The following is a 14,644-nucleotide window of genomic DNA, read 5'->3' as shown; positions in this document are numbered from 1 at the left end:
TCCACCATAACTTAAGGATAAGTAAATAATGACAGAATATACATTTTTACACCAAACATGAACATGGACTGATTATGTGCTTGATGACATGTCATCTTTTGTGATATTATAGATTAATGTGATTTCATTACCCAGTTTAGCACTGATGTGTTGTAGCCTAAAATTTAACCAAAGATTACTGTGCTAGTGAAATATAAGTAATTTAAAACCTTAAGTTATTCTTTAACCTAATAATCCTATTATTGAGTAAAATAAGAATCATAACACTGCATCTACACATAAATTACATGGTCTACATTCATAGTCTAATTTTCTACATGCAGCAGTAAAAGTTTATAGTTAATATCGATAAAGAATATATTGGAGAATATATGAGTTATAGCTCATGTTTTTGATAAAATGTGACAGGTTAGAAGCTGAGGTTTCGCTAAATGCTGAAACTATATCCTTTATTTTTCTTGTTCTATAACTTGCGTTGATGGCTTATGCACTGTGCTAATATAAAAAATAGTATAGTTGTCTATGTTTATGGAGTATGAGATCTTTACTGGTGTGATAATTCACATGCCCTTCCAAGCTGTCCTCCACTGGAGGGCATTTTGAGGTCAACACAACCCCAGAGGTTACCTGCACCAGGTGAGCCACAACCTCTTACCAGCATCATCTTATTGTCAGCTTTACATGTCTAACACCTACCAGTGAAATGGCATTATCTATAACATTTTTTAATTATGTTTTAAAAAATTTAAAAATAAAACACCCACATACACATCCCTGAGATGTAATGCCCACTCAAATCTGATGATTTGAGCAATGACACAGAACAACACAATCGTTAGCATGTATTTATAATCAGCAAATAATTAAAAACGCAGTCTTAAATAAAAAAAGCATAATCTAAAAGAAACATGTCACTATGGCAATTGCGTTAAAGACAACAGAATCTAAACAGTGCCTCACTAACCATATTGATGCTGCAGTGCAGTGATAGATCTCAACGCCGGCTGACACTCTGAGCTCCCGAGTCGGAAATCCAGCGGCACGGAGCACATAAGCCTGTCTTACGTTGCTGTTATTTGAGAGCACTGTGTTGACAAGTAAAATTTAGACCCCATACACTTCTAACTTAGCATCTCCACTGATCCTTAACTGATTCACAAGCAGCTCCGCTGTGTTTTCAACTGCAATAGAGGTCACGCTAAGACTCTCGGTACTGAGCTGCCAATGGCAGCCTGTTGGTTTCCAGGATGGTTGTGACCACGACAAAAAACATTAAATTGATATAAATGGTAAGACAATGAATTAAGGGAAAATATCATCATATACGTTAACGTTATTAAGTTAATTTGGAATCAAAACCATATATTCCTTTTACTTTTTAAACAGGCACTATTTTGAGGTGCTTCCGCCTCTTGTAGGACCCCTTCACCGGAAACAGTGAACGAAGTACATGTGACTTTTTCCTACCGGTGTTATTAACCCCGTGATAGCTTTGGTTTTATTTCTTTACTTTTAGTAGCAGAACAAAACACCAATTCAGTTCTTAGTGAAATAATCACCGCACGTTTAAAAAAATGCGTTACCTGCTGACGTTAAGAAAAGATCAACCCCATTCACCTTTATGCCTGATAGTGACCCTGTTTTTATATGTATGAATAGAACTTGAAATGGGAATCTGTTTTTAATTTCGCATTTAATGTGTCATTGAAATTAATAAATATATATTTTTTTAAATGAGAGATTTTTTTATGTGTCAGTAGATAAATATCTGTATGAATATGTATGCATTTCTTTGGATCAAGTAGTGTAGACAAAGGCTGGTTACTTTGAAGAAGCTCAATATATAAAAAATAATTTAGATTTTTTTGTTGGTGTTACTTTTATAGCAAACTTTTAAAAACGTTATGCTGGTGTGTCCCAACATTTTTGACTGGTAGTGTAATATTCTCTGTCCCCTGTGTCCCTGTTATAGTTTACAGTAAACAAGATCTTTCTCTCCTGTGTTTACTAAAGACCTTTGTATGCATATATAGTGGGTGTTTGTTCAACTGCTGTTTGTAACTGTCAAAAATGAATGGATTTGATGTTTTACGAGTGTCATGTTTTTGCCTTTATTTATTGTGTTATTTTTAGAATGCCTTTTAGCTTTCACCACTTTTACTTTGTTTTGTATATGAAGTCAGTACCTTTCAAAGCAACATAATTTTCCCACTTATCATTGATTTTTGCAAACTGCATCAGAACATTATTTTAGAGGTCAGCATTATTATTTATTATTATTCATTTTTAATATCTCTCTATACCATATAGATAATTTATTATAACATGTTAAATTGCCACTTTGTAGGTGTGAGCAAAAATGTACAGTTTTTGCGTGTGTCCTTTTAAGTGCAAATTAGCTGATCTCTGCACTAAATGGCAGTGCCGTAGTTGGATAGTGCAGATTAAGGGTCAGTATAATCCCCTTCTGACATCACAAGGGGAGGGAAATTTCAATGACCTATTTTTTCATCACATTTCAGATTGGTTTACCAAAACAAAGTTACTGGGTTGTACTTTTTTAAATTTCCTAAGTTGATAGAAGCACTGGGGACCCAATTAGCACTTAAACATGGAAAAGATTTTCATGATATGTCCCCTTTAAAACCAAAAACGATGATCTATAGCAGGGGTGGCGAACGTCGGTCCTGGAGAGCCGCAGCCCTGCAGTTTTTAGCTCCAACCCTGATTAAATCTCACCTGCCTGAATGTTTCTAGTAACTCTTAGACCTTGATTACCTGTTCAGGTGTGTTTGATTAGAGCTGGAGCTAAACTCTGCAGGACTGCGGCTCTCCAGGACCGACGTTCGCCACCCCTGATCTATAGTTAAACCATGGTTACCACAACATAACCATAGGTTTGATACAGAAAACATGGTTAGCATACTGAAGTGGTTTTGCCATTCGTAATCAATAGGCTAAAAACTACAAAAACAAGGTTAATTTTCATAAGGGTTTAACTCTGAATGCCCTTAGTTAAATCTATGTGAATTTTTAAGCTTTAACATTGATTTGTTAAGTTGGCACCTGACAGCCATAAACATCTGTTTATTAATTTAGTTAAATGACACATTTAATAAGCAGAAATATGTACATTTAGATGCTTAATTCATGCCATGCCTTAGTGTACATGATCCTGTGCATCATTTTTCATGTTTGAGAGACCAGTTAAAAAGGGGGATCATTTTTTTGAAGGGTGTGTGTTATTGTAATTACATTTATAAAAGGACAATATGCCTCCCATACAGCCACGCTGGTGTATATATATGTGTATATATATATATAAATCAGCATACATTTTCCTTACAATATATCCAGACTCTTCAGATATTTAGAAGCATGCCTCGAAGAGAATATCAAACCTAAGAGTATTTAATGACTGAGTCTTTATAATATTTGAAATTTACAGGTGATGTTAATAAATGTGGTTTTGTTTTTTTATTTTTGATTTGTACAGTTTGATGGAAAATTCCCTTAATTGCTATCCATACGGCATGTATTATTTTTGAAAGAAAATCCATATGTGGGTCAGAAGAGATCACATTTAACTTTCACAGGCACCCCAGCTTTCTTCTTGGTGTCTGTTCCCTTATTTCATCTCCACAATATAAATACACTATAAAAAAAACTACTGCCCAGCTTTTGTATTTCAAATCCGCTTGTTTTTTTAAAGGCACATGTTATATTTCATGGTATTTTTAAATGAAACACAACAGCATAAACAGCATAATTATTTAGTTTTACTTTTTTTATTCAACATGATTTAAATTTATGCAGGGCCCCCAGCTGCTCAGCTCTTAACATAGGGAGTAAGAAACAACTCTTCCTCTTAAAGAGCTCATTTTTTAAAATACACTATCATTCAGTCAGTATTGGTTCTTCCATGGTATTGTGTGTGTGGAATAGTATGGATTACAGTGACTATGTGTCAATTTATAATTTTAATATTAATTTATAAATGTATTATTTATATAAATTATTATTATTATTATTATTATTATTATTATTATTATTATTATTATTATTATTATTAAAATGCAGTAAACTTGCTCTTATCTACTGTAGCTTTATACAATATTTATTTTTTCTGTTGTTTCAAGCTATGAAAGTGTGGCATTTATATCCAGTCCACTTAGAAATATTTTACATTTCCTTTCAAATGTCATACAATTTTTCTAGAGACATAATGTTGTATAAAGGAATTAAACTGGTTGTGTGTTTCTTGCATATACACTATCAATGTAAATGTCACCTCAGTACATTGTTGACATTAGACCCTGCTCTTATGCCCCTAACATCTTTTACACAGGGAATGATGGAAGGAATACTATGAAAATAAATGTATGCTCCTTGTATATTTTCGTGAAACCACAGGGAAAGAGTTTTATTGCTTTAGGCATGTTCTCGAAACAAACACATTAAACTCTATATATATCAAGACATCTTTCAAACTGTAATGCTGCATATATTTCTTTCAAATCACACGCAACGGTGTAACAGGATTATTAGGTTAAGAAAAGCATGTCTTTTTTACATATAGTGTTTTCTAAATGAGGCTTTTTTAACACACCCCAAGCTGCTTTGAAAGATCGGTGGACCATCTCGATGAGGCTCGCTTTGTGGGCCCATTGGGTCAGATAGATTCCCTGCTGTGAACTCCCACACCTTACAATTCATTTTACCCTACTGGTGCCCACTCTGTTGCCTAATAGCAAAAGCCGCTTAAGCCCAGTGCTGCCCGGCCGAAACAGAAAAAGACATGATCCCTATGTCCCATGTATATAACTATAAAATAAGCCTCATATACAGTATGCCAAAACAGTGGATGTAAAAAAGTTGAAGAAAATTTCCAAAGGCCATTCTTAGAAATACAGCAGCCACACTAGGACATCCTGAGCAAAAACGGCCTGCTGTGTATATTATATGTCTACTAAGGGTATTAGATTGAATAGATTCTGCCACAGCTCTGCACGGCACGTGCAATCCAGAGATGTGATAATTAAAAGAGTGGGGAGGGCGGGCCCTCCTAGCTCTTATATGGAGCCAGCCTTATTATTTTGCATTGGGTTGATAGCGGACAAAAAAGGAATCACGGACACGCACAGCTGACATGGCACATCATTAAAACAGTAAGATCACGGGGATGAAAGCTGTCTGGATGCAGTACAATTATTTGCTGTTATTTCCATGTCCGGTTTCACCCTTCTTTTCTGATTGTATTATGTATCTGCTTCAGAGCGATCAGGTTTGTCTCAAAATGAGTGGAAAATTATTTCAAGACACCATTTTCATGGCACCATAGGATAATTTGCACTGACATTCCTAATACATAATTTAATTTAGCCTCTGTTCGGATTGTTGTGAATGCAATCTGTCTGTATAGGCCTACCATTTTTTTCTGATTGAAAGCTTTTCAATGTATTTGTTTTACTTTAATAAACATGATTTTTCTGCGACATGAAGTCTATACTTTGCCTTGAAATAAAGCTACAAATAGATACAAATTTCATCAGACATACGTTTAGCCTAAATGTAATATTTTAGTCACTGATCTAAAATTTGTAAAAACCTTTAGCAAACAACACGTGTTGCAATGATAAAAAGCTTGGCCTTTTGGGTAAAGAGTGTTCGGCCAGTATTTGACCTTGACCTCTCAGTGTGTTATCTGCTGACCTTCTCTTGTTAAAGTCAAATTGATTACTTATCCCCAGAGACCAGAGCTCACTGACCGCTCATCTCATTCTCATCTTATTTATGGGACTACTTGTTTATTTAGCAGATATTTGAGAATGTCTGTTACAAATACAAATACAAATACAGATACAAATAGTCCTACTTCTCCATTCATTTGCCTTTTTTGTCACAATATCATTAAAATGAAATAAAAAGCAAAATGTTGATGCTAAACTGATTTGATTAATCAAATCAAAAACATTGTGATGTGCCCTTTGTAATCTGACTTTTACAAGTAAAATTAAATAAAATCAACAAGTAAAACAAAAGAGTGTTGAGTACACTATATTAAAAAGTAGTTGTGGTAGCACTGGTTCACAAAAGGAGACCCCTGATTCAAACCATAAGAAAAGGAACTATTAATCTCCACAAACTTGTAAGCAACGGTAAGCAACTGTAATCCTTTTTAGACCTTCAAATACAACAAGCTAATGGCAAGTCTTCAGAAGCATACCTTTCAATACGTTTATATTTTGTGTAATACATGGTAGATATAAAAGATATAAGATGTTTATACAGTGAGTATATAATATCTGATGGAAAGTTTTGTTATAGTCACGGAAAATTTGATTAATTTATTCATGTCCATGGCAAGAAATTCAGCTTTTCTTCTTGTCTTAAGCACGAATGTCTTTTTTCGTGTATGATTTCTATAAATAGTTTTACGGGCCCTATTTTAACGATCTAAACGCATTGTCTAAAGCGCACAGCGCAGCGTCTAAATGTGCGTGTCCGAATCCACTTTTGCTAATTTAACGACGGGAAAAATGGTTTGTGGTCGAAAGGGTTGGTACAATTTTTTAATGAGAAATGGGAGTATTTCGGGCGTAACGTGCAATAAACCAATGAGAGTCTCAGATCTCATCCCCTTTAAAAGCCTGTTGCGCTGGCGCTATGTCTAATCCCTATTTAGATAACGGAGTTTGTAAACTGAAAAACTAAGCTGAGGAAGAAGACCACCAATTAAGATTAATGTTAAACAATTTTGTTGTTTTCACTTGTATTGAAATTGTTATTTTGGATTAAAACCTTTAAAAAAAGTTTTCTAAAAAAGCAGGCTTTTAGTTGCTTTAAATGTATGGCTATCCAATATCATCAAAAAAATAATATACAAGTATGTAAGAAAAGGTTGGTACTCTAAAAATACTTTATTTGTAACAAACAGGAGATAAAGAATTTACAAACGGCTCTCCTCACGTTTCAGCACTTGGACAGCGTCACGAGATTTTTTAAGCATTACTTAAAAATGTTTCTCATCTCACCATATCCACAGGTACAGAGTCATACAATAAATCCGTGAGGTAGCATTTAAAACATTTAAAAAAAGATGCATTTGTTTAAAGCAAAGCATTTATTTACTTACCAGGCTACAGGTGAAAGCAGCTCTTTGCGCCTTCTAACGTCTCATAATTAGTCCTCATTTATGTCCAAGAGACTCAATAATAATATTTTACATTCAATCCTTTAATCTTTCATATTTAAAAACGTTTTTGTGCTGCTGTGCATTCATGTGTGTGATAAGCAAACCCGCGTTGTCCTCCCGTTTATAGGTGCATATTACTAATGTGCTCTTTAAATAACAAAAAAACATATTGCGCCATTGACTTTAGACTTTAGACCAGGTTTTTGTTGGTCAATGGCGTAGTCTATTTTAGTTGCCTCAAAATAGCAACGCGCCAACAATGCGCCTGAACACACCTTGTTTTTAGACCAGAACGCCCATGGGTGCAAAAGGGTGCGCAAATGAATTTGCTATTTAAACAACGTGGCGCTTAACGTGAAAATTTTAATTGCGCAGGGTGGAAACTAGCAAAAGACACTTGCCGGGTGTAAGATAGAGCCCTTCGTGTCTGTTGCACGACTTTCTTTTTCATTTTATGTATTGTTTTTTTCCCATTTTCTTACCATTGTCACTTGGGGTTGCGTTAGAATCACTTTCTGTTACATTTTTAGACATCCTAACCCAAACCCCAACTTCAGGCGAGAATAGTTTTAAAAGCGGAAGAAAAACCAATACACTAAAGTTCATCCTAACCCAAACCCCAAATCTAAACCCAACCCCAGGTAACAATGATTTAAAAAAGGGAAGAAATGAGAAAACAATACATAAAATGACACAAAAAAAAAATGATTCGCTGCCACCTGCAACCCCGTCAGCATGCACATCTTTAAGAAAGAGTCCTGAACACTGACCATGCAAAGCACCCTTGAACAACCACCCAATGGAGAAGTTTTCAAGAAATAGTTTCTGTCCGGCCATAGGGTGGGGGCTGGAACTTTAGCATAACAATGACCCTAGAGCATGTGAACTTGAGGAACCTTTCGACCCTGCAGCTCAACGTGAATGGCGCTTGGGCCTCTTCATAGAGTGTCTCCGCCACTCTACTATTTGTGGTTACATTGTTAAAGGAACAGTATGTAGGATTGTGGCCAAAACTGGTATTGCAATCACAAAACTTGTGGCTAAAACTGGTACTGCAATCACACAACTGGTGGCTAATACACAAAATGACAACATAAACATCAGTTAAGGGCTGCAACTCCACTTTTTAAATGACAATATCCTGGCCAGACCACTGTTGTCGATGATATAAGTATTTGAAATGAAATGATTTCTTAATGTCTAGTGACATATCAGGGCCATTTTAAGAGTAATTGATATTAAATTCTTACATACTGTTCTTTTAATTATTAATTTAATAATAAAAATTTTCAATATGCCCTTTTTTATCTTTTATCATGAGATGCATTCACAGCCTTTGGTCCTTTTTTACACTCACATACCACACCCACACAGAAAGCTTGCTCACTCTCTTTTTGTAGTTGGTTTAGATAGGCAGCTGTTGTAGTTCAAATAAATGCATTGTGTTTGGTGGCAGTTTGTACATCAATGACATACCATCACAATCACTCACTTATGGCCATTATGACAGGAATATCAAAACGCAATGCATTTTATTTTTGCTGAAATTTTAACCCACGCGCGGTGTTCATACTTTTGTTATTTGGTCAATGTTTGTGGCTCTAGTGGAGAATACGTGTGTATTTTTATGTAAAGTGTGGTTGTACCACATGTCCCTATACTTATGTTTTCATACACATTAAAACATACGTACATACGTAAAACGTTGTTTGCCATGACACACACCAATAATTACACCAAAACACAACACAAATTCACATAATATTACTTTTATTAATTTGCTGTAATCCACGTCTTTTAAATGAATATGATTGCGAGGAACAGATCCAAATTCAGCCCTTTATCCAGTGATTTTGAAACTAGCTCTCAGCAGTGAAATGTCAAATCTCGAATTTGTTATGAATTTAAATTCAAATATTGCACTTCAAGAAGCTTGCGGCACATTGCTTTACGGCAATGATATCAAACGCTCATTGGTTCTTGTGTGCTATGTCACAAATTTCCGACATTACAGTCTTTCTGTCGATGTACTTTTGAAATTTGAAATACCCGCCTTGACAGAAAGAGTCCAGACGTTTTTGTGGAGTAATTACTTTGTACTTTATACTCCAGAGTGGACGACAGAGCAGCACATCATCATTTTAACTATTTTTGGAACTGATTTTAAAGTTTCGCAATAAATAAGTTATTGTGATTACAGTTGTCTGTCTGTTATGGTTTTTATTACTAAAAGTACATGATTATAATGAACTGTTTTGGGTAGGACTGTATTAGCAGCTTAATTCTTTTTTTTTTTATATTGCTATTATTACTAATTATTACTTTCTGTCCATTACATTGCAGAATACAAAAAGAATACATATTTTTTAAACTTTTGTATATAAAGGGTTTGGGTCTTGCACTCACAGGAGTCCCAGGTAGGAAAGAAACAGAGTGAAGTTACATAACACATTTAATTATCAGACTCTTAATACCCTCGGTTCCAGTTGACCCGAACCCCACATATGTATAGGAGTGTGGACAGTGTAGTCATTGAAAAGTTGTTAATTTTTATGTTCTTTATAGAAAATGAGCCAAGGCCAATGAATTTGTGGTTGATAAAACAATAAAATGCATATCACGTCTGAGATCTATTTTAATGACTGGCAATGTGACTTTCTATCAAGCCTGCTGTATGATTGCCCTCTAGATTCCTTTCATTTTGCAAAATGCCATTTTGCATTCTTGTCATTTTCTCTTGCACGTTTGGAGGTCCTTAGCAAATATGGTAACTTAAATGAAAGTGACGTCATTTTTTGGGCATCACATAGGTGTCCTTGTCATGACAGGATGATGTCAGTACAGTGATGGTGTATGCTGATGACTCAGAGCCTAAGCTGAAGTATATTATTGATGAAGATGCAGGTCTGTCTCAATACCCCATACATACAACACTGGTAGAATATGACTCATCTTAACAAATGAATGCAGGTTTAAATTGTACAAGCGAGCCTGTGTGTAAAGATGTGTATGGGATTATTCCTTGGACATCACTTTTCATATAAAAGCTCCGTTGAGAGATTTATTCTATAGATGTAACAATGTATTTAGCTATTAAGAAATTTAAATTCATGCTATTTTGTACCAATCTAGCTGCAAAAAGCATACGTTGCTACAGCTAAGACTAATTTATTTAATGTGCCCATATTATGAAAAACTCACTTTTTCTGGGTTTTGGTGTGTTATTTTGTGTCTCTGATGCTCCCACACGCATACAAACTTGGAAAAAAATCCATCCATGCTGTTTTGAGTGAGATACAGGTTTCTGAATGTCCTCTGCCTTGAGTCTCAGATTGCGCAAGTTCAAACTCAGCTCCGTTGTGACGTAATAGCCGGTTCGTCACATTCAGTTTGAATTTTCCCGCCCACCACCCCACTCGCAGGTCTCCACCCACCAGGGAGCTAGAGAGAGCACAGAGCAGTCAGTCACTTTGCTGATACCCTGCTGTTATCATGTCTCACTGAAATAACAGCGCTATTTGGATATTATGGATTATACTCCCGCCTACTTTTAAAAACAAAGTTTTAATGCGTGGTTATTGGAACCCGGAGTAATCTTATATACAGTGTGTTACGACGCAAATAGTCCTCAGATTGTAGGCGATGAGACCTTCATGCGAAATCTGATGTAAACAACAGACTATGTATCTATATTTCACGGATTATACGCATTTGTGGACAAAAATGGTCATTGGATGTATTTTATTGGACTTTCATGGATCATTCACACATCTGAAATAGACTGGATTCGATTTGTTGTATTAACACAAAAGGTAAGAAGTCACGTTATATTTTACATGTTGTCATCTTCTGTCACAAAATACTACATTTATGATGCTAGAGCATCTGTATCTCAAAACAGAGATCATACATTGATGCTAATCAGGTAAATTATACCTTTTAAATGTATAGTGATGTTAAAATTGTTTGTAAACAGTAGGCTATAGATATTTTTGCAGGCTAGATAGTTTACAGCGTGGTTTCGAAAGTTAAAAAAAAATTTAATGTCTTTATTTTACAATTCTACAAGAACTAAGTAATAGTGCTTGGGCCAAATTAAACGTTTTTTTGCCAAACTAACCGAGACCGGGCCTTACCGACCCGGCTTTTCTGACGAGGCTAACCCCCGAGCCTTTTATAACTTTACGGTCCGGACCTCTCGCTAGCTTCTAGCAATTAGCACGCGGTCCACAAGCAGTATACATCCCTCGGCGGGTCTTAATTTCTGTAATTTGCGAAAAATAATGCATTTGAAAATGTTTTATAACGGGAATATGTTAGCATTGTCCAGGGAAAATGAGTTTATTGTTAAGACTGCTAACGTTACATCACAATTGACTCTAGAATCATTGTGTGTCATGAGTTTCTTCTCCTGTAGTGTACTTATTAGTGATACTTTTCTGCATGATTTGTCTGTTGGCAACATAAACCGTTAATAATAATAATATATAAAATAAAAACACAGTATGGTCTGTACTGCTCACGATATCACTATGCACACGCACATGACGTTAGTAGTGGGGCGTGATCAAAGGAGCAGCAGCTCATAAATATGTAATGACTAGCTCAAAACAGCACAATCTGAAATGCCCTGAAACAGAGACTCCTAGAGATGGGTAACAATCTTTTCCTACAAGCTATTTCGAGCAAACAACTTTTGAAACATGCTTTATGGAACTCATACACCTATTTAACTTGTGGAAAAGCAGTCATAAAATGGGGACTTTAATGTGTAAATCTGAATTTTGACTATAAAATCCTGCTATAATTGTAAAACTGGGGAACAATTCTTTAAAATACAAAGTATACAAATACCAAATGAATATAAAATATGCCTTTAAGGTTTAGATTTTAGTTTATAAAAGTAAATAAAAAAAAAGTCTCAGGGGTGGGCATTCAAGATTATTGCAAGATCAGAATATTGTATCATAAAACTTGAATTTATTCCAACACAGAAAACAATTGTCTTTATGAGTCTGGGGCTTGTTAAATCTCTTGTTAATAGTGATCCAAGGTTGGAGAAATGCCGTCTTTTTGTTATATCTCTCCATAAAATGGAAACCAGTCTGTATTTAAACAATACTTCAGGCATGGAGATGGTGAAGCATTTTTTATAAAGACAGACAGATATTCCCATGCTCTCAGGCTGATTTGCATTAGAGTTAGCCATGGTAAGGCCTTTCTCACACATATGAATATAGGCATAGTCAAATAGGACTGTCGGAGACCACTCCCTAAAGGATAATACAATGAGGATGTCCTGTTTGTGATCTGCAGGTGTCTGTCTTAAAAGTTATTTAAAAACATTGTCTGGTCTAGACTATTAATAAATGTAGACCAGCAGACATCCATGTTAAGATAATGTAGCTTCTTTGTAAAAGCATTATGAAAATATGTCAATTTCAGTTGCTTTAATTTTTATTTACAATAAAAATGATATATTTTTAAAAACACTTGATCAGGGCATCGCTTTCTCAGTTTTTAATCCTCCACATGTTGTTCTTTTTTTTGCATTTATTGTTATGCTTTGTTTTGTCTGAAGTTCAAGTTGAAGGTCTTAGGGAGTTTAGCAGATGATATTTGGTGTCTGACCAGGCAAGTAGTGACAGAATATGGAAATGAATGATGTGTCTCTAGGGATTTCAACCGTGCCATGAGCACTGGGTGAGGGGACCTTGTCTAGACCAAACCTCTTTTGTGAGTCCCCAGTGATCTCCATGTCCTCTTTGAATTGAAGAACTTGACCCTGAGACATGGGCTGCAGTGATAGCGGCACAGAATTTGTTCCATTTGTTTAATATATTTGTAAAAATCTGAAAATTACAATGCAATGTCTGAAGGACAAGGATTATGGTATAATAAACTACTTAAGCATTTGAGAGATGTCATTTGATTTTTGCATATTAATGCCTGCTGCGCCTGCCTCTCATTAAATTAAACCAAACTGAGCAAGACATCAATAGCTTGGCTGACCCATATAAGGCCATTGAAAGGTAAAGAGAGATTTGTGGTGGTGTGTGGCATGTTCTTAACAAGAAAAGTTTTTAAGTTCCAGTGTTGTTTACAAAATTATATTAGGACTGACTGTGCATATACAGTGAATGGTGAATTAAATGACAGCTAATGAGAACCACAGCTGACTTCAGTCTTTTTGATGACTTTCAATTCTTTATATGACAACGATTTCGAGTGTAATAAGACATTAGACATTTTTGATTCATGCAAAGGCCAATTAACAAATGTCAGGCTCCAAAGAGAAAAAAATGGCCAGACATAACATAATTTACAAAATCAGTTATTAGACTACTCATATTTTAGATTGAAAAATCATTGTGATGCCTTTCCTTATTTTTAGTTGCTACTCGAAAAGAAAGGTTCTCTGTAACATCCTTATCAAAAGTGTCTTGAAAACGATATACCAAGCAAATAAAAAGCAAATCTTGCTCTTGGTCTCTCTCGCGTTATTTTCCTTTTTATTAAGATGCAAAAAACAATGACCATTTTCACTGGTTGTGAGTTTAAAGACAAAAAGTAGTCCAGTTGTTTAAACTACACTGCCTCTAGGCATGCTGGGAGAAAAAAGGGATCCCGGAACAGTTGGATAACCCTGTGAGACGGATCCTAATGGAGAGAAGCTCAAAAGATCAACCTCAACATCTTACTATAGAGTATATATCATCAGAGCCGGCCCAAGCCTTTATGGGGCCCTAAGCTGAGTTTTATTAAGTTGTAGCTGTGTTGCTTACATCATACCAATATCTGCCAGGTATGTTTTTACCTTTCTACAATTTTTAATTTCTAATAATAGTAGCAAACGCACAAGAATGGTCAGATTCTGTGGCATAAGTAAGATTTACTAAAAAAATGTATCTGAAAAAACAAGCAGACAATGCATTAACTGTAAACAAGTTAACCAATTTATTGCTTTTGGTTAAAACATCCAAAACAGAATAGAGTAGACACTTGGTGAATATTTTTGGCTTTAAAAAGATAGTTCACCCAAAAATGAAAATTCTATCATCATTTCTCACCCTCATGTTGCTACAAACCTGTATAAATGTCTTTGTTCTGATGAACACAAAGGAAGATATTTTTAGAAATGTGTGTAACCAAACCGTTTGTGGACCCCATTCACTTCCATAGTAGGAAAAAAGAATACTATGGAAGTAAATGGTGTCCACGAACGGTTCCTCTGCAACATATGCTGGGCATATTGCAATCCTCCTGGAAGTGTTTTATTGATCTTTATCTGGTAGTTGTGGCTACTGTGACCAAAGGCTAAAGCAGGGCGCGCGGAAACAAAAATGTCGCCGACGAGTGGTCCGGATGAATAGCCAGTTAACATAACATTTGTGTTTTTTTAATTTAATATTGCTTTTTGGATAATTACCACAATTGTTTACCACTGAC

The 14,644-nt window shown here is 35.4% G+C and overlaps 1 protein-coding gene across 1 annotated transcript in view; it reads right to left on the bottom strand.

Annotated features, from left to right (window-relative positions):
- tmem161b (transmembrane protein 161B) overlaps positions 1 to 1,225 on the bottom strand; it is a 45,964-nt gene extending 44,739 nt beyond the window's left edge. The window contains exon 1 of the mRNA XM_055200170.2: positions 965 to 1,225. Within this exon, the coding sequence (XP_055056145.1) occupies positions 965 to 967 (3 nt within the window). The 5' untranslated portion in view covers positions 968 to 1,225. The remainder of the gene's footprint in view (positions 1 to 964) is intronic.
- Positions 1,226 to 14,644: the final 13,419 nt, after the last annotated feature.

This window comes from Misgurnus anguillicaudatus, chromosome 22, assembly GCF_027580225.2.
Source record: "Misgurnus anguillicaudatus chromosome 22, ASM2758022v2, whole genome shotgun sequence".
NCBI lineage: Eukaryota > Metazoa > Chordata > Actinopteri > Cypriniformes > Cobitidae > Misgurnus > Misgurnus anguillicaudatus.
Note: the sequence above shows the minus strand (reverse complement) of the source record. Positions and strands in the feature narration are given on the sequence as shown.